At 44.2% G+C, this 24713-nt stretch overlaps 1 protein-coding gene across 2 annotated transcripts in view; it reads right to left on the reverse strand.

Annotated features, from left to right (window-relative positions):
- Positions 1-1079: 1079 nt before the first annotated feature.
- The window catches only part of GRK3 (G protein-coupled receptor kinase 3), a 43994-nt gene continuing 20360 nt past the window's right edge, over positions 1080-24713 (reverse strand). Inside the window, exons 3-22 of one of the 2 annotated variants that reach the window (XR_010622381.1) lie at positions 23392-23465; positions 21611-21712; positions 20803-20877; positions 19137-19198; positions 18387-18438; positions 17740-17831; positions 15079-15178; positions 11012-11090; positions 10608-10738; positions 10011-10105; positions 9173-9280; positions 7398-7464; positions 7078-7178; positions 6401-6467; positions 6124-6219; positions 4889-5051; positions 4140-4276; positions 3030-3143; positions 1380-2571; positions 1080-1266 (exon numbers count right to left, since the gene is read on the reverse strand). Coding sequence is in view for 1 of the 2 variants with exons in the window: in XM_065739059.1 (XP_065595131.1) it covers positions 2410-2571; positions 3030-3143; positions 4140-4276; positions 4889-5051; positions 6124-6219; positions 6401-6467; positions 7078-7178; positions 7398-7464; positions 9173-9280; positions 10011-10105; positions 10608-10738; positions 11012-11090; positions 15079-15178; positions 17740-17831; positions 18387-18438; positions 19137-19198; positions 20803-20877; positions 21611-21712; positions 23392-23465 (1877 nt within the window). In the remaining variant the exon portion in view is untranslated. Of the gene's footprint in view, positions 2572-3029; positions 3144-4139; positions 4277-4888; positions 5052-6123; positions 6220-6400; positions 6468-7077; positions 7179-7397; positions 7465-9172; positions 9281-10010; positions 10106-10607; positions 10739-11011; positions 11091-15078; positions 15179-17739; positions 17832-18386; positions 18439-19136; positions 19199-20802; positions 20878-21610; positions 21713-23391; positions 23466-24713 lie in introns of both variants that reach the window. The other variant, XM_065739059.1, reaches the window with a different exon arrangement.

Consider the following 24713-nt stretch of genomic DNA (forward strand, 5'->3'; position numbering starts at 1 on the left):
ACTGCCTTCGCTCTATCCGCTCGCACCATCAGACCCAGAGAACGATAGAGATAACCCCTGCAGTGCTGGAGGCACGCAGGTACGTCAGCGAGCAGTGGTTTATCTCTCATCTCACCCTGTGTTGAAATGTAAGAAACTATTCCCCTGTGTGCCTCATCCGGATCACTTTTTAAAGGGACTCTCAGACCAATCGTTTAAAAATCTGTGCTTAATCATTCACCTCGCTCTGTTGACGCCCGAAGCTCTCGTTTCTTTTATCTTTACCTCCCTGAACTTGAAAAAGAAAACAAAACATGCCATACCGACGTGGCCACCATGCATACAAAGCAGCGCCTCGCGTCCTCGCTGCCCAACGCCACATTCTGTGCAAACACCTACTGACCTCAGTGCAAAGCACTCCCAGCACTGCTGCGGTGTCAGTGGGCTGCAAACCTGGTGCTGGGGCAGCACTTCCCTCCTGGCAGAGCTCTGCTGGGTGGAGCAGCATGCAGCTGTGGGAAGCAAGCAAAGGAGCTGAACGGGACCCACAATGAACTAAGGCAATAGGAACGAGTTACATGAGAGCTGAGACAAGAGCTGATCATAATTGGAGTTTTCGTTCCAAACCAACACGAAACATGCATGGCACTGTGGGAAGAACACCACAACAGCCAGCATGCAGTCAATGCCAGCACGGTGAGATTTTCTATCCCAGCCCTTGGTAAATACCACCACAGCTCCTTCGTGAGGATGCTGAGACGCTAAGCATCGCTTACCAGCAAGGTTGGAGGACTCTGTGCTTTTTTTTTTTACAGAGTAACTCAAAAATAAATGGGAAAAACATGCACCAAGATGCCACCTGCCTCCCAGGGATCCCCTCTCAAAGGGGATCGTTCCTTCCATGGGAGTATGGGAGAAGTGAGTGGCTCCCTCCCATGTTAAGCTCCCCTTGCTGAGGCAGCTCCCATCACCTGCAGGACCGTGAGAGCTCTGCCTCTGTAACAGGGCAGGAAGTGTTTTCTACGGTGCTTACAGAAAGATAAATAAAGCTCGAATTCTGTCCTGACACAGCTCTTGTAAAACACCACAACGGCCAGGGAAAGGCTGACATCACACGCTTTGAGTTGCCTAACAATCAGAGATTAAGTCTCCATTTTGTGAAGCCTCCACATGACACGACCGATGGCTCAAGCAGGACTCACACGGATCAGCCATTTCATCAGCTCATTTGCTACGTTCCATCCTCAGCCTTCCCAGACTGTTTTCAACGCGGACGTTTTGATTTCTCTAGGATAGAAAAATTCAAAATCCTGTTGCAATCTGAGCTGTGTGAAACATGCACGGACCTCCTGAGCTCAGCTGCAGGGAGCGCCGGGGCTGGCTACGCTACGAGCACACACCTGCTATGTGTTGTGTACAACAGAGAAGGATCCACACGTCCCGTAACTGAAGAGCGATCTGGAATACGTACCGAGGTCCCCAGGCCTTTTCACCCAGTACATGCACTAGAGAATGCATTGGAATTTGAATCATTTCTTTTTAATTTTTAAAAAGTGCAGTTGACCTGAAATGGAAAAGAACTGTCTTTATGTTCACTGTAAACTTGTCAAAAGGAATCTGCTCTTTAAAAACTGTGCTAAAACAGTCAATTTATACAACAGAGCACTAAATGAAGCTACCATAAATTCCTCTTCACCAATTATTACTCTATTGTGTCAGTTATAGTACTGCATATACGTAGAAGAAGCAAAATGGTGGTAGCTACTATTAGTGAGTACAACAAACCGAGTGAATAATCTGAGTTCAACGTTTCCATGAAGTAGCAATAACATTTAAACCACAGGACAGTTAGAATTCAGTACTCTGAAGTGCATAAGAGTCACACTGTTGATCATCAGCAGTATGGAGAAAGGTTATTATAGAGTCAGCAGTGACGGCTGGGAAGGACATGGCAACACGACAGAATAAAGGTGATCCAGCAGGGCAAGTCTGCAGCTCCTTCCAAGTTGAGGGATTTGTCGGTATTACACACAACGTGTAACCCTAGCTAGCAGTAACCATTGCAGTTTCCAGGCTTGGTATGCACCAAACAAGGGTATTGCAGGGACAACAGCTTCCTTCCATCAGTAGTTCGAGCGTAACGGACCATTCCGGGCACCGCCAGGGTGCAGGGATGCATGGGAGCAAAATGCAGCCTCTACGTTTGCGAGTTTCCACCGCTGCTAGGAGCATTAATTCCTTTGCCACTGTTCCAGACTTCACCACCTCCAGTCAGAGTTCTGACATTATCCCATGCTGTAAACATCTAATTCTTCCTCTTCTAAGCACATCCCACTTCCAGGGCTGCACAAAGTAATTCGTAAGGATTCTGTGAAACTCAGCATGTTCACGCAGTAGCTTTCCCTACGCGAGATTGGTTCTCTCTTCCTCCTACAGACCATTGCTATTCCTGTGGCTGAGTGGTGGCTTGGAGAGCTCTACGACTGTCGAGCGAGATTTATTGAGAAACTTGGGCGCCCGGCGCAGCAACCTCTGTGCCTCAGTGAAAGCTTCTGTCAGCTCTTTTTTCCACTGAACAAATTCTGGGTCGCTCTGAAAGAGATACAGAAGTCGTTTGGCACTTCGTAGTAAACCTGCCAACACCGTCTTCTCTTTTAGATAGCACTTAGAGCAACTCATTCCAGTTTTCTGAATCAAGGAGTGAGTAACCCTGGATACTGAAAGCACACGGCCTCCTCCACCGCCCTGCCAAAGCTCAGACGAGTTCAGTAGCTCTGAAGTTTTTACTTACATATTAAACTCAGCTCATTCTGGCCCAAATGCCACTTAAATCCACTGATTTACTTAAATCCACTGATGCACACTGGTACAGTCAGAGGTTTCCTACTTTCCAATCTAGGGCATGATAAGAATGTGCTATTTGCTCAGGATGAGAATTACTACATATCTACCCTTAGGCAACGGACAACAGGAGGACCTGAAAAAACGTTCAGTCGCTCTATCACAAGTAAACCCTCTGATAAACAGTTACTGAAAAACAAGAGTCTCACCTCACACTGCAGCACAAACTGTTTTCCTCCTTTAATTCTCAGCAGGATGCATTTCTTATCTTTAATCTGTGTTTCTTCGACAGATACTATTTGTTCCATTGTCAATAGGTTTTGCTGTAGTATTTGCAAAGATAAAGCAGAGAGATTATTCGGAGAAAACTGGCGCCCACCAAATAAAGCCAATGGCAAATTTTACTGGACTAGACATGTGAATGAAGTTATGAACATTAACAGTCATTTACTAACGTCACAGCATTGTCACAACAAATATCCTTTACTTCTGAAAACTGAGTCATGAACTAAAAATAGGTTATAAGGTAAGAGAGAGGTTTAGCAATGGGGGTTTGGTTGCTTAAACAGAGGCAACGAAATGTAAGCTCAGAGAGCCAGTAATGACATCATGAAATAAGAATCTACAAATAGGTGGCTCTACAAACAAAATATTCACTGCTTTCTCTCCAGAGAGTACCATATAACTTTCTATATTTTCCAAGTATTACTGCTGTTTAAAAGAAAAGAAAAAAGGCACCTTACTGACTATACCAAAAAACAGAGAGGGCATACTGAGGCACTATGTACTTAGAAAGAAGCAAACACACAGCAGTTTGCAGCAAAGCTTTCCCCATGGACTGTAAGATGAGAACATTTCCAAATTCTAATCTCCTACTTAACTACACATCCAGATGATCTGCCACCACATGGTCACAGCTGGACTAAACCAAGGTTACTATAGCATTTGCTTTGAAACAAAATGCTATAGCAGTTACGGCCTTACCAGTCTATGTTTTTTTGTATAAATAGTCCAGAGGACCTAAATGAAAAACGACACCATGAACTAACAAATTCTTAAAAATAAATAAATAAATAAAATACAACAAGACGAAGTACACAGGGTTCTCAAGTCAACTTTATGCTTCCTCAGTGCAGTGTGGCTACCCATTAACTCAACTGGAAATCGAGATAATTTACCCTGAGCAGTGGCAGAAACCCACTCAGACAAAACTCTCCTTCCAGGGATGCAGGTGTGAGTGTGAGCTCTCAATCTGCCCCAGCACCCCCACGTGCCTCCATACCCTGGGAGCTGCTGCTCCCCAGGGTGACCCCACTCACCCGTGACTCTCCTTCTCCTCGCCATTCAAGTCGGTTTGGGAAGAGGTAAAAGTAACGCCGCTGCCACTGAGTCAAGAATGGGTTCCCCAGCTTCAGCATGTACCCGTGCATAATGCAATCCTTCCCAAGTGCATAATCTATCAAAAGAGGAAACGTTAGGATGCAAAACAAAGTCACCCTACAAAGGTGCTGCGTTGACAAAAGCCGTGGCCCTGAGCAGGGTGAGTCAATGTGCTATCCATAGGCTGCACCAGAAGCTCCACACGCATGGAGCCAATCCTGACTTAATTACGTACGCTGATGAGATTGCAATGGGGTAACCAAGAACTGAATATGGTTCTTAATAATGAGTCAGATAGCTTTTTAAAAGAATTACACATTGCCATCTGAAGTTCAGAGCCTGTGGTGCATTTCTTCCTTGCTGAGAGGACCTCCTGCTTTATTTCCCCACTTTTCTGTCACGAAATCAAACCCCACATGCTCCTTTCCAAGCAAGCATCGTCAACCAAAACGATGAAAGGCTGTAGATGATAATTTTCAAGAGATACTAAGAAAGACTTTCCAAAACATTATGTCATCATACAGCATTTCAGAACATTAAGGAATGTCTTAAGAACATGATACTGACTACATGAATACTAACAATGGCTGGTGAGTGACAGTAATATAGGAGTCTGCCGTGTGGAACTCAAACACATGAATTACTATCTAGCAATAAAAGATGGAGAGAAGAGTATTTGATAGATTACCTTCCTCGTGGCCAAGCTGCTTATTTTTAGCCCTTTTTCTGGCCTCAATTTTATCTGTGTCTGCGTTTACTGCATCATAAACAGTTTCTGCTACTTCTTGCTGCCAACGCTCCGATATTACCAGAGGGAAGTTCTTATATAACTCCTGGTCACTATCGAGCAACTTGCAAGAGATAAACAACACAAAAGAAACCAACGTTTTAGTACGTTCTACCACTCTTATCCCCAGCAGTTCATAGCTTCCCAGTGCTTTGATCCCTGACCTCCCAGCACAAACAAGTGCCAATAAGAGAAAGCGCAGATACTAACTTGAGCAAAGCTTTTAGTTTATATAGTGAGACTAAGCACCTGCCCCAAGCTTGTCTGGTTTGATACCACTAAAAGCCCCACTCACCTGTCCTGTTATATCGACACTATATATGCATGAGATATATTTGATCATTATTTAAATGGAAACAGAGTCTTCATCACCTACAATTGTATTAAAATCTTTCTCCACACACACAAAAAAAATCAGTAGAAGGAATTGCATCTACTCCAGAATTTCAGGAAACGTCCTGGGAGCTCTGCATTTCTCTTGGAACACGTAAAATCTTTTCCGTGCCAACTTTTGCAATCACAGCAGGTGACACTGACAGGCAAGATCTGTTTTTAGGCGGTGAGCAGTTCACATGGCTCTTTTGCTTATCAGGTTGAGAGAGATTCGTTTCTCTCCTGACTCACTTTTGCAATAGCAAGTGCAATGTTTGGGCTGCTGAGGAACACATGGCAAAGCACATAAGGGTCAGCCCTAAGGAAGGCTCTGGGAGGAGAGGGCACACTTAGCAGGCTGGAAGAGCCAGCAGCTTTCACTCCAGGTTTTTCCTTTTGTGTGGTTTCCATTCAATTTTGAATAGTATCAGAAGCTGAACATTCCTTTTATCTCTTTTATCACTTTTCTAAAACTGAAAACAATTAGATATTCTTGTAAAAATTCCCAAAGCTGTCAGCCCGTTTGGACTACCTGCTGTATCATTGTAAACCCTTCAAAAAGCAGATCTCAGTCAAGCTGCACTTAAAACACAAGGACCTGGCAAGTTCAAACTGAAATCCACAGCTGACCAGCCCACGCTACCACCTGATAAGAGCACGGACTACGTTTACAAACTTGAGAACAGTTCCTTGCACACTGAGAAGCATGCACACACGTAGCAGAACACAGTGCCGTTCTCTACCTGCCCTTTCAAATTGTATACCTTAATGCCTTTCGTGTCCTCTTCATCGAATGACCCAATATCAAAAGCGTCTGCTGCATTTACTTCTCCTCGGGGAGGAATTAATGGGGGAGGATACTGGAAAGTAAAAGCAGCATAGCAATAGACCAATTAATTGCCAGTATTTAAATGCATGCGTTTGTTCAAGCAAGTACCTGTTCTGGGGACGGGCATACTAGAGTCTTCCACCCATTCCCTGTTCAGGCTTACTTTATGTTTACTGCTTTAACAAGTACGGTACAGTTTCTCAGCCCTTTACCTTTTGTAAATATACTTGCTGCCAATCAATCCCTTTGAAGAAAGGATGCTCTTTTACTTCTTGTGCACTGCAAAATAAAAATAACTCAAGTCAATAAAGTGAAGGGGCTTTCAAATCAAATGAATTTGAGAGATCTAAAGCCCTCAAAGGTCAACCATTTCTACCACTTGAAAAAAAATCAGTAAGATGCTCTCTCTCAAAAAAGAAAAAAAAAAGTATTCCTATAGAAAGAACAGAACTTTGATGTGGAAACACTGCCAATAATGCTGTAGCTCTGGCAAACCATCATCCTCATTTGTCTATAGTATTCCATCATTTCAAACAACAAATAGTTCTCTTCCGCTGTCAGATCCCATCCATTACTTCTAAATAACAAGCTTACTTAATTGAATATTACACTTAGTTTATGGCAGCTACTCTTGACAGGCCAATATATGTATGACTGCAGAGAACTTGGGGGGAGGGAGAAGGGCTTTTCATGACAGAAATTATCCAAAAACAAACCGACCAAACCAAAGGAAACTGAAACAGAATCCCAAGCAAATGAACTTTTCCATGTTTTCTTATGAAAATCAGGACCATCACAACAGGAAGCTGATTTTTACTTGAAATGGACTCATTCATTTGCAGAGAAGTGGAAATTTTTGAAGGCAGCAGTCCAGGAACCCAACACCTACCTTCTCCCTTGGCATCCAAGTCGCTTGCTGACGTCCCGCTGCAGGAGCCCTTCCAGAAGGGATTTTAGCTCAGGAGAAAACGAATCTGGTAACTCCACATTCTATGACAAAAGAGGCACAGAAAGAGACGTTTTGTTACAGAAGTGCTGTGCTCTGCTTGCTACACCCAGGACAGCAGCTTTCTTTGTCAGTGTTTGTAAACAGCTCTTCCACGTGTAAACATGGCTTTCTCAGAAAGGAGGCTATGCAGCTCCTCTTGTAGAGGAAATGGGTGTTTAGGAAACAGGAGGAATGTAACTATCTGTCACCAGGACCCTTACCACGGTGAGCGTCATCCGGTCGATCTCGTGCTTATCTTTGGTTTTGTGTTGTCTGAAAGGACTGTGACTGTAGAAATAAGAAAACGCAGTAATGAATGCAAAGCCATAACATATCAGGTTATTTCAGCTCTGGCAACCCCAGGAAAGAGTGTAGCATCCTTTTTAGTCCCATTCTTCCACCTCATCAATCCTAGCCTGCAGAACAATAAAACAAACCATTTCAAAGACGCTGTTTCAAACCCCTTCCCAATCACATCTGCGTTTCCTAAAACTCAGGACTGCTCCATCTAACAAGAGCAAAGCTATTGCCACAATGCTATCTAAATACACTGATCTGTACGACCTACAGAAACTCACTGCTTATCTACTTGGGAAAAAATGAAACAAGATCTTCAAGTAGACAAAACAGAAGATAATCACCATAACAGTAGTGACTGGGAAGGTACTCGATGGCATGTGGTAAATTACCAGCTCTATCCATTTCCTGCTTTAGCATTCTGGTTTTGAATTTGCATTTTTCCTTTCAGCTACAGAAGACCTCTGAGTACTACAGATTCACCGCGCAGAACTTAAACAGCAACATGAAAGAAAGCAGAATGTTTTCAGACTGAGATTTTTTTCACCTGATTTAGGATATATATTCCTGATTTCCTATCCGACTGCAAAACTGTGTGGGAATGCTATTCTACAAAACTAAAATGTTATTCACCCACCAGTACGTCAGTTAGCTATCACAAAGCACTGTGCTGCAGTATGGCAAACTGTTTCAGCTGGGCACCAGCTACTAAAGCATTACCTCTCATTTATGACGAGTGAGCTGATGGACAGAGCACACCTCTATCTTGTCTCTAGTCGTGATAGGTAACAAGGCATGAGAAAGTGACTAACAGATAGCCCTGTTTGCTTGGATGAGGTTTGAAGCAGATCAGGGAAACAAATGATTCACTGTGGATTTGTGGGCAGGATTTTCTGCCGGATTAAACTTCTTAAGCCCCCAAGAAACAGCATCACACGCCCAACTCTTGTTTTGGGATGCGAGTTGCTTAATTGGCTTCAGAACAGATTAAGAAGGCTAGATCATAGCATATAATGCTCTGGCTTATGGCTGACCACCACCAATACCCTGCACACGTCAGCAGCGATCACAGCTCAGAGCTCTCCCCACCCCACCAGCCCCAGTGCCCGTGGTGAGGGGGAGCACTTCTCCCTAGTGCTGGTTCTCTCATCAACCAACTCAAGTTACATGTGAGAGGAACCACACCAGAGCCAGCGGATGTCCTGAGCCCTGCACCCACGCCACTCAAAAGGGAAGCTGAGATTCAGCTTATACAGAAGCTACAGGAGGAAGGACTGAGCATCATGCTAGAAAGAGAACGATGTACGTGAACGATATTCACCTTAAAAGAAATTCGTAAGCATACAATGACCTCCCTAATTTGACAGAGCTGCCAGTACACTTAAGCATTGAGTAACTTATCATTTAAAATACTATGAGCAGCAGTTGAGGAAATAGCCCAGCAGCAGAGGTCAAATAAGTGGACAGGAGCTCCTGCCTTTCTCACCACCCCAAATCTCTATCTACTACACAAATCAGGGCTTGAGTTTTGTTTGGTTTAGAAGAAAAAGACGCCTCATTTAATCTCAGGTGCAGATGTATTCTCATTTGCAAGGATGGCAGCAAGTTGTCTTAGATAAAACATATTACTATTACAAAGGACAGGCAGTAAGGCCCATGCTAAAAAAAAAATAAGCACATGACATGAAATGTCGCTCACCCTCTCAGAAGTTTGAAAAGCATGCAGCCCAACGAGAACCAGTCTGCACTGCTGTCATACGCCGTGCCCTTCTGCAGCACCTCTGGAGCCATGTATCCATGGGTACCTCTGCAGAGCAGAAGGAAACAAAACACTGACTGCAACAACATCTGCATTTCTCAGGATGATAGGCTAATTTAAAATACGTTTTCATTTATTTCTTTATTACTTTGTCCATATGTTTTTATTCATGCTCTTAACCTCTGCCGCCTGGAAAATAAGAACTCTGAAAAAGAAGCTACTGAGCTGCACATCTTTTGAGATATGACAGGATGAAGCCCTTCTTTTTGCATAATTTCTGAGACTAACCTGGGGCAAATGAGGACCTGAGAACAAAACACGCCAGGTAATCCAAGGCAACACGAGAAATTCAGGTCCCAGTTACAACCTGATGCCAAGGAGCAGAGAGAAACACAGTCTGCCTTCCGTTCTAACAAAAGCCCAGAAAGAGAAAGGCTCAACAAACCCTATTTTGTTTTTCAGTCAGCTTCAGAATATTTAATTATCCACGCAGGACAATTAAAACAATCTGGTACTTTAACTCAGACAGGTTCCTATCTTCTCTGAACAATGAATCATCTCGAAATAATGTGTCATCTTCCAGCCATGCCTACACATCAGCTGCTACAACTGTGCAGGAGAGTCCGAAAGCCCTGTTATATCCCCCATTCTCAGCTGTGGAATGGAGCAAGCCCATGCCACACAGGCGTTATTTTTTCCTTTTAGGCAACATTAAATACTGAAGACACACAAAGGGTTTATTTAGCTGGGCAGCAGAGCTTCCACGTGTAATACTTACACACTAGCATGCGGCTTCTTTTTGGAAAAATCACAGGCCAGCCCCAGATCTGATATCCTTACGTGCCCATGTTCATCCAGCAAGATATTTGCAGGCTAGAAAACCATGAACACAGAGAGGTTACTGCTTGGCATTTCTCAGCTGATGGAACTACAAAGTGAATGCAACTGATGCTTTCCAGATAAAACCTATGTCCCAACAGAGCACTACCACCCCTTCACAGGGACATTACAAAGTACTGAAGGATAACAGAAGAGAATAAAGCAGACAAGGCTCCCGACACACACACTCCTCTATCAGGGCTCTCAGACATTGAGTACATTCTCTGAATTAATAGCATTGTTAAGATGTGAAACGAATAGCATTGCATGGGATTCACTTTGGCACCAAGGAAGCATCTCCCAGGCCTGCTAAGCAGGATGAGAGTGCAGATTAGAAGTTTGCTTAAGCATTATCAGCAAATCCATGCAGCCATAAACCATCTGTATTCTTCTCAAGAAGAGATTTCAGATAAGATACTTCACAGAACTTCTCAGCAATCCGGGCTGTCTGCTGCTTCTAGAACCCACTGAGTGCAGTCCCCATGTTTGCCATTACCTTTAGGTCTCGGTATACAACGAAGCGATTGTGCATGTGTTCTAAGCCCAGGATGATCTCAGTAGCATAAAACCTCATTTCTTTTTCAGAAAATACTCCGTGCTGAGAGAGGTGGTAGTGCAAATCTCCTCCTAAAATTGGAAGGATTGAGAATCATGAAATCTCATCTCACTGGCAGACCGACTAGGGGGGGCACTTTGCTTCTGTAGGTTCTAATACTCTCAGGAACACAAAGGGACCAGACCTACACACGGTGACAAAACGCCTGAGAAAGTCAGTAAATAAATTGGATTAATCTGAAGCCCCATTTCAGGAGTACTCATAGTGCATTCATGCTTGCTTTCAGTGCCTCCTCCTGCCAACATTTCTGTAATGCCATCACTGTCTCTGTTAGCCTTGCTTACCATTCATCAGGTCCAGAATGAAACAAAGTTTGTCAGGGGTGTGGAAGGCATAGGTCATACACACTATGAAAGGGCAGTCCTAGAAGGAAAGGAGCAAAGGGTTCACATCAGGTGATGAGCACATTACTACTTACAGAAGCCAAAAGTAAATGTGACGCTCTCCTATGATATTTGCCAACAGCCATAATGATTTTCTGAAGCGATTTGTTTACTAATCTAGGTACTGTGACACTTCGCTCGCAGTTCAGAGATCTTAAGATTTTGCTATCTCATTTCAATATGAAAGTCAAAAAGCAGCTAGCATCACCATCTCCCAACCATTTCTAGCTACAGGAGGCAGAGGTATTCTAGACGCATTTACCCCCATTTGCGCTGCATTAACATGAAATACACATTAACGTTAACAAGCTTCAGGAAAGGTAATGCTGTTCTTGAGTAGTTAAAGGCTGCACACCATCTCCCATTGCCACGACTGCAAGGAGAATGCTCAGCAGTCAGGATCTCCAAGGAAAGAGAACTCTGCCCTCACCTATGCACGACGTGCAGCTGCACAGCACTGAGCCCTGCCACTCGCAGAGCCCTTCAGCTCCCAGCACAAGTTGCAGCAGATGAGTAAGGAACAGAAATACACTAGGAAGGAAATCACAACTCTTGCCTCGTACATAATGCAGGGGAAGCAAGAGCAGCAAGCTCAGCACCATGCACAACCCCGCGGGTCAGTCACAGCGTTCAGATTCAGCAGGGAGGGACTGCATTTCCACTTCTTGATGCTTTTCAGCCCGATTTCCCATTGCTGTTTAACATGTTTATCCAGCTATACTGTTTATAGTTGCACATGTCCTTACTGTCAATCACCAGCTCGGTGCTGGTACAAATGCACACACACACACACAGAAGTGCCAGGGTAAGAAGCTGAAACCCTCCTCTCTTCATTAGGGCAACAGAAGCAGCTCTTTGACAGGGCAGCCATTCCCTTGCTGACCTTCTTTGTGGCCCTATGAAGCCAGAGCTGTTCAGCAGCCTGTAACAAATCCTACAGGGGGCTGTGCTATCCAAAGACACAGACTGGGCCGTAAATCTGACATCTGAAGGCCCAAAGCCCAGATACTGGCAGGAAGATGAGCTCACTGCTGCTGAGCCACAGCACCACGCAGGAAGCACAAGCGTGACCTAAGGTAACTTGAACAATGTGCTAATTATTGCAGCACTGATAGTGAAAGCTCTGGGAATCTCTCACAGGAACTTGCTGCTTCCCAGTTTAGCAGCAGCACAACACGGCGGCCTTGGGCAGCCGCTATGGCAAGGTAATTTGGCAGCTAATGAAAGACATTACTTCTCAACACTGTGCTCCCCCAAACTGCACTATCGCAGCTACCACCGAACTTTTGGGGCAAAATTTTGAGCAGTGTTGACCAGTTTTCTGAACCAATGTGATCATTCAAACACACTTCCAAGCAGGCTCCATAGAGCCTTGCAGCAATCAAACCATCTGAGAGGATTTAGTGGCACCATCTAAACACCACAACACGCACCAAGGGTGTTTCTATCCCAGAAGACAACATGCCCAGATTTTTTACTGAATCCCTTCTTTGCTTTCACAAAAAGAAATCTGCAAGTGTAAATGTGGTGCACCATTTATCTCAGTGTAAGTACTCCTCATTTTACTGCTCCACTCTCATTGTTTAATAGGGAGAAAAATTGGTAGAAGTGCCATTACATACTTTCCTCACTCAAAAGGAACTGCATATGGTCCAGGGGAACCCCCAGAACCCTACAGGCGTCCCAATGAGCTTTGGGGTTACACTTCATTCTGAGCATAAGGAAGGCTCCTAAAACCCTCAGTACACACAGGACCAAGGAAGAACAGTCCTGCCCTGCAGCCAGGGCTGTATTGATCAGCCTCCTTCCTCCTAAGTGCCAAAGGGATTACAAAGATCCAGCTTCCAAACATTAAGTAAATGCTGGCTATTACTGAGTCCCAGTGTGCTGAACTGGGGAGCTCTCTATTCAAGAAGTAGCTGTGAGTGCCCAAATCTGAGGTGGGCTCACTAAAACGATGACACAGACGTATGTGTAATCTGCACAGCTGTTATTATGCATTTTGCAGACATCTGGATTCCCCGTTACATGACTAATGGTGCGAAGATGAAGCACAGAGCTGCCATGGGGAAGGCAGGCGCCATCAAACCCAGCAGTCTGCAGCCAGACACAGAATGAATCACCTCATTCTGCCATGATCAAAGCTGTTTCATTCTGCATATTCCAACTGCTCCAGCATTTCTTGCGTTAGCAGGTGTAGCTAACCTGAATGGATGGCATTTTGTCTGAAGTCTCTCTTTTCAAGCTCTTGCAGAATGCAGAAGTCCCACTAATGAGCTGATGAGCCCTAACAGAACAACAAATGGTTCATCTTGCTTTGCTGCTGCTCAGTGACTAGTGAGGCATCAGATCAGCCAACGAGCTCCGGCACCAGCAGCCTCGTGAGCCATCTTCTGTTTGAATCTTTAGACACAAAAATTCACATTCAGTACCAGACCAAAAGAGTCACAAATTGAGGTCAGGAAGACAATGATTACTAATTTGCCTGGGTTTCTTGTCTAGACCCCACAGCAGACTTCCACCTCTCAGGATTCCTGACACCTCTGTACAAGCTGCAATTTAGCCCTGGTAAAAAACAAAAAAAATAAACAAAAAAGTCAAATGGAAAACACAATGCAGCCAACGATGGATAGCAAGAAAAGCTCAGATCTGGGGACAAAACTGCCATCAGCTCTGCTGTCCATCTGCTCCACAAAGCACATCACATGCCTCCAGTGAAGCTGCAAAGCAGCAGGCACTGTCAGCCCCAGTGCCTTCACCTGACGTGGAAGGGCGATGGCTGGCAGTGAGACTTCTGTCCTGAAGCACTTACCCAAGCACTTGCACAAGGATTTGGGCTGCCCCTGGGGGACACCACTGGGAGGCTCCCGGGGCTGGCAGAGGACAGCAAGGGCGCTGGCTTGCATTAAAGGTGCATTTACAGAACAAAACAATGCTCAATGCACCACGAGTGAGATTTCTCAAAAAAAAAAAAAAAAAAAAAAAAAAAAAAAAAAAGGGATCAGCATTTGCCAATCCTTCTGGATAATGATGCAGAGCCCGAACCAGGATTTACATAATCTCCACAAAGTACGGATCTCATCTCTGTGAGGAAGGCATTTTCTCTCTGCTGTCTTGTGAGCTGGAGCAGCAGTCTTGCGCTGCAGACACCATGCTGTTTGCACACCTGCTGTCCTTCAAGTCCAGAACAGAACCTCAATTCCTCGTCACTCCTTTCTTTAAGCTGGCTGCAAAAAGGGGCTGTACTTACGCTGAGCTGTGAACCAGACACTGAATTCATACGCAACCGTTATGAGGAAAATTAACCTTTTTACCAACATCACATGTAACCATGGTGATACAAGCTGATTTCAATTTTGCTTAACGAGAGCAGCATGCTCGAAGGTTCTGGCACCCCAAAGCCTGCTCTCAGCTGCCTGAGCACCACTCATTTTGCACAGACTTGTAGCTAGATGGGCAGGCTTACTTTTATTCTTGACAGCTACTCAGCTCATGTAAATAAAGAAATTAAATGGACACCTCAGGTAACACTGGAGTCGCAGGGAAAGGAGGGAGAACTCTAAGTGAAGTTTTTTCTCTGAAAGAGCACCTCATGTTTTACAGAAGCATTATGTAACCACAGCAGGAAAGGGATGTTGTTTACAAGGCAGAACGCCATGCTGGAAATATTTCAAGTACAAATACATGAAAGATGAGCATTAATACAATGAGAAGATGAAGTGAGAGAGAGAATTAGCCAAGCAAAGAGAACCTCCTCAAGGCTCCGTACCTGAGCTGCATGTTTCTGTAAGCACTCAAGCTGAGCAGCAAGCAAGCAAGTCCATTCTGACCTCACACACTGCTAGAATCAGTGGGAAGGGCTCAGGGTGGGTTAACTCTCATATCTCACACAGATGAATTGATGGAATATGTTTTGGATGTAGCAGCTACATTAAATGCAAAAATAAATAAGAATAACAAGTACTTACTCCCGTACTGACGAGAGACAGCATAATTCTTTCATTTAAGGCTAATGTTTCTCCTTGCTTCATCTTGATTCTCTTCTTATCTAAACATTTCATTGCATACCTGAAAATAATAACCATTAAGAACAAGAGCCAGAAAAGATTTCCTCCCATACTCAGTATGATTAACTAGCAGTTACACAATGCTTCGTTAACGTTAAACACTTCAACCCAGTTCTGAAAACGTCACTGCACGGCTGAACAAAGAGAGCTCCCAAATCTCACAGAATTAGAACATTTTAGCAGAAGCTTCCTAACAGACAGATGTGCTTTAACAAATAATCCTGTGCCAAACAACCACAGTGACACAGGAATTACATATCACATATCCATTTAGCAATAGCTACAAGCAAGGATTTGCAGTATGAATTCAGTAACAGAGATCCTACCACAGTTCCATTTAATTGTGACAGTTTAAATTCTACCAGAAAAGTCATACCTTGAGTACACACAGAGTTTTACATTGATATATATTTATATACTTGTTCTCTACTCCAAAGAAATGTTGATATAGGAAAGCTTTTTAATCACCTTGCACAACCTGTACTACAAAAATTAGTGATGTTTTGCTGCAAGAAGAATGCTACCCTAACGACTGCCGAACGAGAGAAGGATGCAATGCTCTGGGGTGCTTTTCCAAAAGCTGAGGAGAGCCCGCTATCTGACAGCAGTGGAGAAGGTCAGGAGCATTCTTTCAGAGAAGGTTCCTACCCCTGGCAGCTGTGGGTTTTAGGATGAGGCCGCTCAGTGTAAGCTAAGCTCGGATCTCGCATCGCAGGCCATGATTGCCATGCACGTGTCATGTGTGAGTGGGGAGAGTGAGAGCAAGCAGGCTGGCATCTGGGTTTCTAAAACAGGGAAAGCACGTGCTCCTGCTGAGCAGGCAGTCAGTGCCTATAAATAACACTTCACACACTGCCCTTCACTCAGCTCCACGCGGACGGCTGGGGCTGCTGGAATCACCATCTCATCCTCAGCCCCAGCTGTGTGCTCCCAATGCACTGCTCTCCCTCTCCTTTGGGCTGCTCCCTGAGATGGATCTGGCCCTTGCCTACACGCCCTAGGAGGAGGTGATGTGAAAAAGCCTCAGGTGTGTCCGTGGGTTAGTGAACACCGATGGTGTTTACCTTGTGGGCTGGCTTCCCAAGCTCCTTGCGGGCAGTAAGTGCAGCAGAGGCAGCCATCTAGAGTGGTCGGGATCTGGATTGGGGACGGGCAAACAGGTTTGGATTAAGAAAGAACTAAACCAAACCTCTACCCAGAAGCTGAACCTCAACCTCATCTAACATTTTGCTTCAAAGCTGAGAGCTTAGCTTCCCTGCATCTGGCCCTCCTTCACTATTTTGACCTGAGCCTGGTCAAAAACTGGCCTTCGCTTCCCCTGCTAGTCCTGAGGTTTGTCTAACTCTTGCCACAGCAAAACTTGAACATGTCTGGGGACCTGAGAACAGGGCAGATACCTACTCAGTGTGGCTCAAGCTGAATAAAACCTTTTTTTGTACATGGACAAATTAATGAATTGTACATGGACAAAAAAAAGGACCAAAGCAAGAATGAAGTATTGTTAGTAGTAATATTAATATCAGTACTTGATATCACTGCAAAAAAAACTGAGCATGAGAGTAACATTAAGATGTCTTCCACTGGTTAATAGCTCAGAACTTTGTTATTATCGAGGATGCGAAGCACACACACACGCCAGTGAAGCCAGCTGCAAATGCAGATGTGACACTCCAAACATACCATGCTTGGGTAGGATAGAAACATGTAAGGTTGGTCCCTGGGCTAAAAATGTTAGAAGAGCAAGATGAAAAGGAAACAAAAACCAAAACACATTGAGAACAGTTTGTTAAATCAATGCCCAGATGTTCAAACCAGGGCATAATGGGACAATTATGCCTAGAAACCAAAATCTTTTGATTAGGAGAAGTGTGTGAATGATAAGACCAGAAAAAGATCTCGGAGTTCCCACTGAGAGCTCTGTAAAATAAAACCCAACACTGAACTCTGTTCTTCCAACAAATGCAAGCATCACTGCTTTTGCCAGGGATACATGCGCTCATCAGGGCAGAAACTTATGCAATTACACAAATGTAGAATACCACATGCAGCCTCTGCCCAGGCATGACCCTGCAGGCTGAGCAGCACTGAGGTCGTGCTCCTCTGCCATCCTCCAGTGCTCTGTTAGCACCAACGAGGTGCTGGGATTTGTTGCAAGGACAGCAACCCTCAGCAGATGAGAGATAACACCTCACACACTCGCCATGTTCTCATAAAAACATCATTTGGCGCTGTCAGGTGCTGGTCCAGGAAACCATTTAAGCACATACTTAATTTTAAACACATGTGCAGTCTCCATTGATTTTGACAGCACCATTTAAATGAAGGATATGCTTAAGAGCACTGCTAGACTGCTGCATGGCACACGGCAGGATCAAATATCAAGCAAAGCTTAACGATGATCCAGAAATCAGAACCTCCTGGGATCAAATTTAACTACAAGGAAATACACAGTAACGCAACGCTGCTTTGCAGTGATTTCATACAAAACAACTGCAAGGATTTCCTTACAGGGTTCAAAGTTTACAGCTATCTTCAAAATCAAGCATGTGTGTTTATACTCACATTTTTCCAGTGTCTGCTTTTCTGCAACCGTACACTTCACCAAATCCCCCTCTTCCAATTATTCTATGTACACTAAAATCATTCATGGTCAGCTGTAAGAAGGAGAAAAAAGACTTTATTTTTCAGGAAGAGGATTAACTATTGTCATTCATATTGCGTTTACCATTTTGGAAAAGGGAGCTCTTTATTGCTTGTATTTCAGTGTACTTGCAGGCACCACTGCATGAAGTACGAGCAACAGAAGGGGCCTCAAGCCTGCCCTGCCTAAAGGCTGACAGCCTCACTCATACAGAGCCTGCAGCAGAGGATGCTGCTCTGATACAGACATAAAGGAGAGGAGCAGAGGGAACACGGTTGAGGTGGGCAGTGCTGGGGACACTGCTGCAGGGGGACAGGGCAGAGAGTGGGGAAACTATTGGAGCACCTCAGCTTCTTCCAGCTATTGCAGAAATCCCAAAGCTATTAGCTCAGGGCAGGCAGAAAGGATGTCCAGAAGGAACTGTAAGGACTGTATGTCTAAGAATAGAGCAGTGTATCAGTAACACTCTCTGTACTTGATAAGGCCTTTTGAGAAGCAGGATTCAAAACTGAACGTTTTCTTCCCTGCATCAGCCTTTGACAAGATAAATATATGTGTAAGTACTTACATGAATATTTAGCTCTACATTTTTCCATTGACAGAATCTAGTAAACTTGTCACTGTAGGGAAAAAAAGTTTTAATGTTATCTGAGACTCCTGTGTAAAGTATCATAGAAAGCACTGAGACTGATACTGAAAACGAGATGTGCAATGCAGCGTGCTGCGACGTTCACCAGCAGACAGCCCTGCTTTTAGGCAGCTGTAATCCCACCCCCAGCACAAAAACAGCCCCTAGGCAGTACATCTCTCATGCCTTACATCCCTGTAAGAGAAATCTACCAGCTAAGAGCACTGCTGCTGTTGTAAGCGCTCACTGTGCCCTCACATCCCTCCCTCACAATGCTGATTTCTAAAAACAATTGAACTAACTTCAGAACTGACAAACAATCAAATGACATGAAGGGAAATTTAATTAAAAGAAAACAGAGGCGGCTCAATTTATGTTAATGAACCTCTGCATCCTCCAAGGAACGCTTTAAACTCGTTTTTATCTTAACATAGGAAAAACATAAATAATAGCACAAGCTGTTGCCAAAAAGCAGTCTCCCATTTCTACATCAATAATTCAGTCTTTATTTTCAAAATTAGGAATAACAGTTCTATGGAGTCATTTGCAAAGCCTGCTGACAGCACACTAACTAATCATTAAATGAAGGCTACTAAGCATGTTTAGCTTTATTTTACAGCAGTACTTAAGAGACCTGACTTTCTGCTATGGAAGGTAGAAAGTTCACACAACAGCAGCTCACGTCCATACCTTTCCATAAATTTTTGGAAGATTTTTCCTCGGAGGCTATCACAGATTTCTTCTATATAGGGCTACAAAGGATGAAGAGCCACAGGTAAATGTGAGCATACAATGAGCTGGTCATGCCCCACCACCCCACACATATAACTTGTACATAGGGTTAGGAGCTGGCTGCCCTGGTGGCCTGCAACTCTTGCCAATCTCAGTCACTTGGGAACCTGCAGCATATCTCATTCCAGACAGATGAATAATTCTCTGCACACACTGTACACGGCCCTATGTACCAGCAGCATTTCCTATGTTCTCTCTGGATAAAGCTGAGGTGAGCATTTCAGCTTCATTGAGCTTTAGGAACCTGAACAGGTGCCCTGAAGTGAAACACAAAACACTGTCAGGAGCTAGAAAACCTTCAGTGTTCTCCTTGGAGAATGAATCCCGTGTACAGCCCCTGTCAACAGACAACAGCTCCTACAAAGCAATCATGGCACAGATCTTCTCCCAGCTCTCAGAGACGACGCAGGGTCCTTGCTCTGCACTGCCCTGAGCTGCTGCCAGGCCTAACCCCTGCACTTCCCTCCTGAGTAAGGAAGCACCTTCAGTTCCCAAGCAACTTCTTCTAAGCAGAAGGGCTTCCTCGTGACGTCTGCCAGCATGCAGTGATCTCAAATCCCAACATAATTAGCAGGGCGATGTAACTCAAGCAACGTAGGTATCAATTTCTCACTTCACCTAATTGCCACGTTAGAAACAGTTCACTGAGCAGTGAGAACAGTCAGGTAGGGGCATTCTCCACAAAGATCTACATCAAAGAAGTGTAAGCTGATCAACACTCCCATGATTGGTGAGGTTCATTATCTGCACAGACAAACTGGCTCGATACATCTAACTATAAAAATCAGCGCAAATCTGAACTTGTTTTGTGTCAATCTGCACTGCAGCTGCAACAACACAAAAATTATTCCACGTCTCATTCCTCTATTTTCTAAACCAAGCAAAACCAGAGAAGATTAATAATTCAGCAAGTGAGCCCAAATAGCACTTATTTTTATATTCAAATGGACAATACGCAAATCTTATACTCTCCTAATGAGTCAGAATATTAGGAAGATTGAAAGAAATAACAATAAAGAGCACCAAAATCTTAGCAGTGCAAAAACCCTGTTTTTTGGTAACTTCTGTTTGCATTTTGTCTTGCGGAGAGACAGAAAAACACTCCAGTTAGCAGGAGCTAATTCCTCACCTTGAACAACTAGGAATTCATACACCTTCAACTTAAACAAGGTGGAAAATGTCCTCAAGGATTTCACATCACCAAAACACTGAGAGAAATTCCCCACCATGCAGTTTGGTTGATGCTGACAGAAGTTATGCCCTCCCAGTGTGATGTGATTTACTCTGAAGCAATTAATGGCTTATAACACAAATGTAAAAACTCTTCTATTTATAAACCAAGGTATAGTTAGCTTCCTTAAACATCCTTATAAATGTTAGAAATCACTGTTCTTGATATCCAAAACTTCTATTCAACTGAGAGAAGCATTCCAGCATTGCTTTCACAGAGAACATTCTCTGGTACCGTTTTATTTTGCCTCTGTAAGAACACATTGTCTCTGTGCACAATGTCACTTATTGCCAAACAAGCGAAGGGAACATCAACAGACTGTCTGAACCTCACCTGGAAAAGGCTGCCTGGCACTTGCTTCTTGGATAAATGTGTTTGTACATGATCTACAGCTTGTTTGGAGAAAGGCTTTGGGAAAAGAAGATAAAGAAAGATTTCAGTTGGAAATGTCTTCAGAGCTGTCCTTCTAACCATAACAAAAATATACTTAATGCAATGAATGCAATGTTGCTATCCTGAAGTACAATACTGCAGAACATGTAAAATGGTACAGGAAGACAACGACTCTAAAGCGGGAAGGTAGGAGAGGGAAAGATGAGGAGAAGGGAGAGAAGGGCTGGATGATGCTATTTTCACAAATTCATTCAACAGAACCACATACAGGGTCAGTTCCACATAAAGAAGTTGGCATGTTACCGCTGCAGAGACAACACTTCATACTCAACAGGGCAACTGCTTAAACTCTTCACCCAAAGCATTCTCACCACTACAGTAAACCACGCCCCTAACTTTTCTTTTAGTCAACATGTTCATGGTCAATCATAGGATCACCAAGGTTGGAAAAGCCCTCCAAGATCATCCAGTCCAACTGTCCACCTGTCACCAATACTTCCCACTACACCACGACCCTCAGTACAACACCCAAATGTCTCCTGAGCAATACAGCTCAGTAAGAGAAAGCTTCAGTTGGAGGAAACGTGGGCTTGCGCTGGCTCTGGTGGCACTTGCAGAAACCCTTCATTTGGCATTTGGACTTGATGATCTTGAAGGTCGCTTCCAACCTGAGCAATTCTATGACTCCATGATCCTGGCTGGGATTGCTCTGGGAAAGGAGCAGCAGTGGTTCTATGGGGCTACGCACATGGGAGCAGGAGAGCAGCTCCTTCATGATGTACGTGTCATAGATCTGGCGGCTCCTGCTCAGGCGCTCCTCCTCGGAGTCCAGCTTCTCGTACTCTTTGATCTGAAAAGCCAGAGGAAGGACCCATCAGGTGAGCACAACTTTAATACTCTTCTTGTCTTTGGTAAACAAAGGACTTTCCTTTGGCTAAAGCTTTATTTAACCTCACTTTTTTCTTAGTTAAGCCGCCTGTGACCATTTCCCTCCTTGGGACCATTCTATAATTACACCGATTCAAAACATCTTCACTACACAAAAGTCGTTTTTAATCAACACGATGCCTCAAAACAATTTAGAAGTGGTGGAGGAGACCCAGTGCACATCACCTGAACTCAGCCTCCTGCCCACAGGCACCATGGACAGCACAGCCCATGGGCACAGCACCCCAAAGCCTCAGGGACGTCCCTGCCCACTGCAGCCACAGCACTTTCCTGCCAACCTCAGCTCACCTGCATGCAATGGCTGACAAAGAAGCTTTCAAAACCTGCCGTTAGCTTTTAAGTGCCTTTGACATTCTTTTTCTTTTTTCAATTTGAAACCGATCCTGGTGAATCACTCATCCTCTTAAATGCTCGATCGTGACTGAAGGCACAGTGTGTGATCCCTGGAGCGCGGAGCCCTCACACATGGAGCGATTTTTAAGGTAGCTATGTACTCCAATTATTTCATGTTGAGTAAGCGTGGCAAGTAAATCACATATGTGAGAAAGAAAAGCTGAAGAATCCAGCACATCACAGTAGAAGACGTAATGAACCTCTTTAAATACCTTTAATAAGATTTTTCTAGAAGGGCATGACAAAGCATTTCACATCTTTTTAGGTGACACTTCACCAATAACCTAAAAATACCATTGCAAATTGTTTCGAGGATAAAGAGGTGGCTTAAAATACCTCACTAAACAATCTGCCACAACTTGCCTTTTTGATTACTTCTGACAGCGATATCCTCAGTGTGGAAAAAAAGATGGAAACAACAGAAAAAAAATGATCCCTTTTCCTTGAAAGCAGCACCTAACTGTGGGGGAACAGCACACTGCTCACAATCTATCTCCTCGTGGATCCCACTTACCCTATTTTTGCTGTTAGCCCACAAGCAAGAAAAAACGTAACTCATCAGCCTGACAGCGCTCCAGACACAAGGTTACCTCAGGCAGCACTTCTAATTAGCACAGAGCAATACAGGCTGTACTGTAAAGGCACGTGTGCATGTTTGCACCCAAACTGCCACCTCAACAGCTATACTTAGCACCAGGCAGGGGCTGAATGCAGCAGGAGCACACGGGCATCCCTTGCAGAGGCAGAAAAATCCTTCCCTACGTGCAGAGGAGATGAATTCACATCCCACGTCAGTTGTAGGAACAAGTACTGGCTTTGCTTTCCGGTCTTTCTGAGAGAAGGAATCTACTGCTCCCATTCCATTGGGAGCTGGCAGACATTATTTACTTTCACCTCATCTCTGTTTGTAGTAGAACTCAGATTTATTGTCACCTTCACCAGCAGAGATCAAGAGCGTACTCCATTTCTCCAAAACAGATCTGCTCAACTCTGAGGTATCAGGGAGCCTCCATGAGCGGAGACTGAGATGAACCCAATTTACAACTGAGTTCTTAGAAAGAGTTCAGGTAAGCCACAGTAAAAGCGTGCAACTCCCAACAGAAAACATCAATAAACCTAAAGATACTTCGATCTGTTAGCATCCTCCTCTCCACCATCCTCTCAGTGCTCCTGCAGGACGCAGCTTACCTCTTCATAGAACTTCAGCTGAGGGACGGCTTCATCGATTTCATTCATGCAGTAGTCTTTAAAGAGCAAAAATCCTGGAAAAAAAAATTATCAGAAAAAACATATCATTGCTCTAACTTGAGACAATACTGCTGTCAGAGAACTCCTGGGAGCCCCACGGGCTGCACACACCTGTGTAAGTATCCCTATTTGCCACAGCTGAGTGGTATTGATTCTCCAGCAACAGCACAGCATTCTGAATTGAAAATGATCCCAAAACTCCTCCATCTCCCAGGGGTATGCAAAGCTTATTCCAATTCCTACCTGCTGAGGAACTTAGGAGATGTTTACACAACACACCAAAATATTCCATTCCTCTTTCCTGGTCCGACCTCCAAGCTGCTTTTCAGAGTAAAAACCAGATGTAATTCAAGCATTTCGCTTCTTAGAACTAGAATTTCATACTTTAGTGATAAAAACCCAACTCCTTCTACATTTTGACTTTACAATTGCTGGTTAATGTTACCACTAATGGATTTTACAGTGCCATGAATTACATCAGAGCCTTTATAGTGCCACTGAAAGTGATTTAAAGCATGGCCCCTGCAGACCGCTGAGAAGCCTTTTCCATTACAAATGCTTTAAGCTCTGCCCCACAGAGGCAGTGTGGGTACCTGCTGCGTGCAGGCACCGATCACTCAAACCCTCCATCTGATGGTAGTTCAAAAGCACCACTCAGTGTATATGAGCATCAATATCCATCCAGGCATTAAATGCTCATTTTCAACTCACCCAGCTATGCACAAATCCCTTCTATCTTATTTTTTATTAAGCCTCGCTGTAATTTAAACTTAAATCATAATAATACTGATTGTGTGGTCAACTAAGGAAGAGCACGACCCCCTGCACAACCTCGTGGTTTCTGTAGCACGCTACGATTTCACAAACAAAACCCATTCCATGCACTGCTAAGTCCCTTCCACCACTGCAGGGAGCAACACACCACGTCCACTGCATCCCCCCACCACTGTCTCATTTTGTCAGAGACCTAAACGAGCACAAACTGCTCGGGAGCAAAACCAGCCATGGCAGGGCAGAAAACAGAAGGCCGTGTTTATGCATAACCAAAAGCTTCTTGGTAGCCCCCCTGGTTACTTCTGGATCCCAAGCTAAATTTCATATTAGCAGAGCTTGTTTTCCTGAGGACCCCTTGGTTTAGCCATAAATAGATGCCAGAGAAGGGATGATGAGCAGACAGCTGCAGCACTGTGCCTGAATCACTTAGCTGATGAAGATGGTATTTGGACAATCATACAAACCGGGTTTTGTTCTCTAAATAAGGA

The sequence above is a fragment of the Cyrtonyx montezumae genome, unplaced genomic scaffold (assembly GCF_038088225.1).
Source record: "Cyrtonyx montezumae isolate F1298 unplaced genomic scaffold, pur_monq_1.0 scaffold_23, whole genome shotgun sequence".
Lineage (NCBI taxonomy): Eukaryota > Metazoa > Chordata > Aves > Galliformes > Odontophoridae > Cyrtonyx > Cyrtonyx montezumae.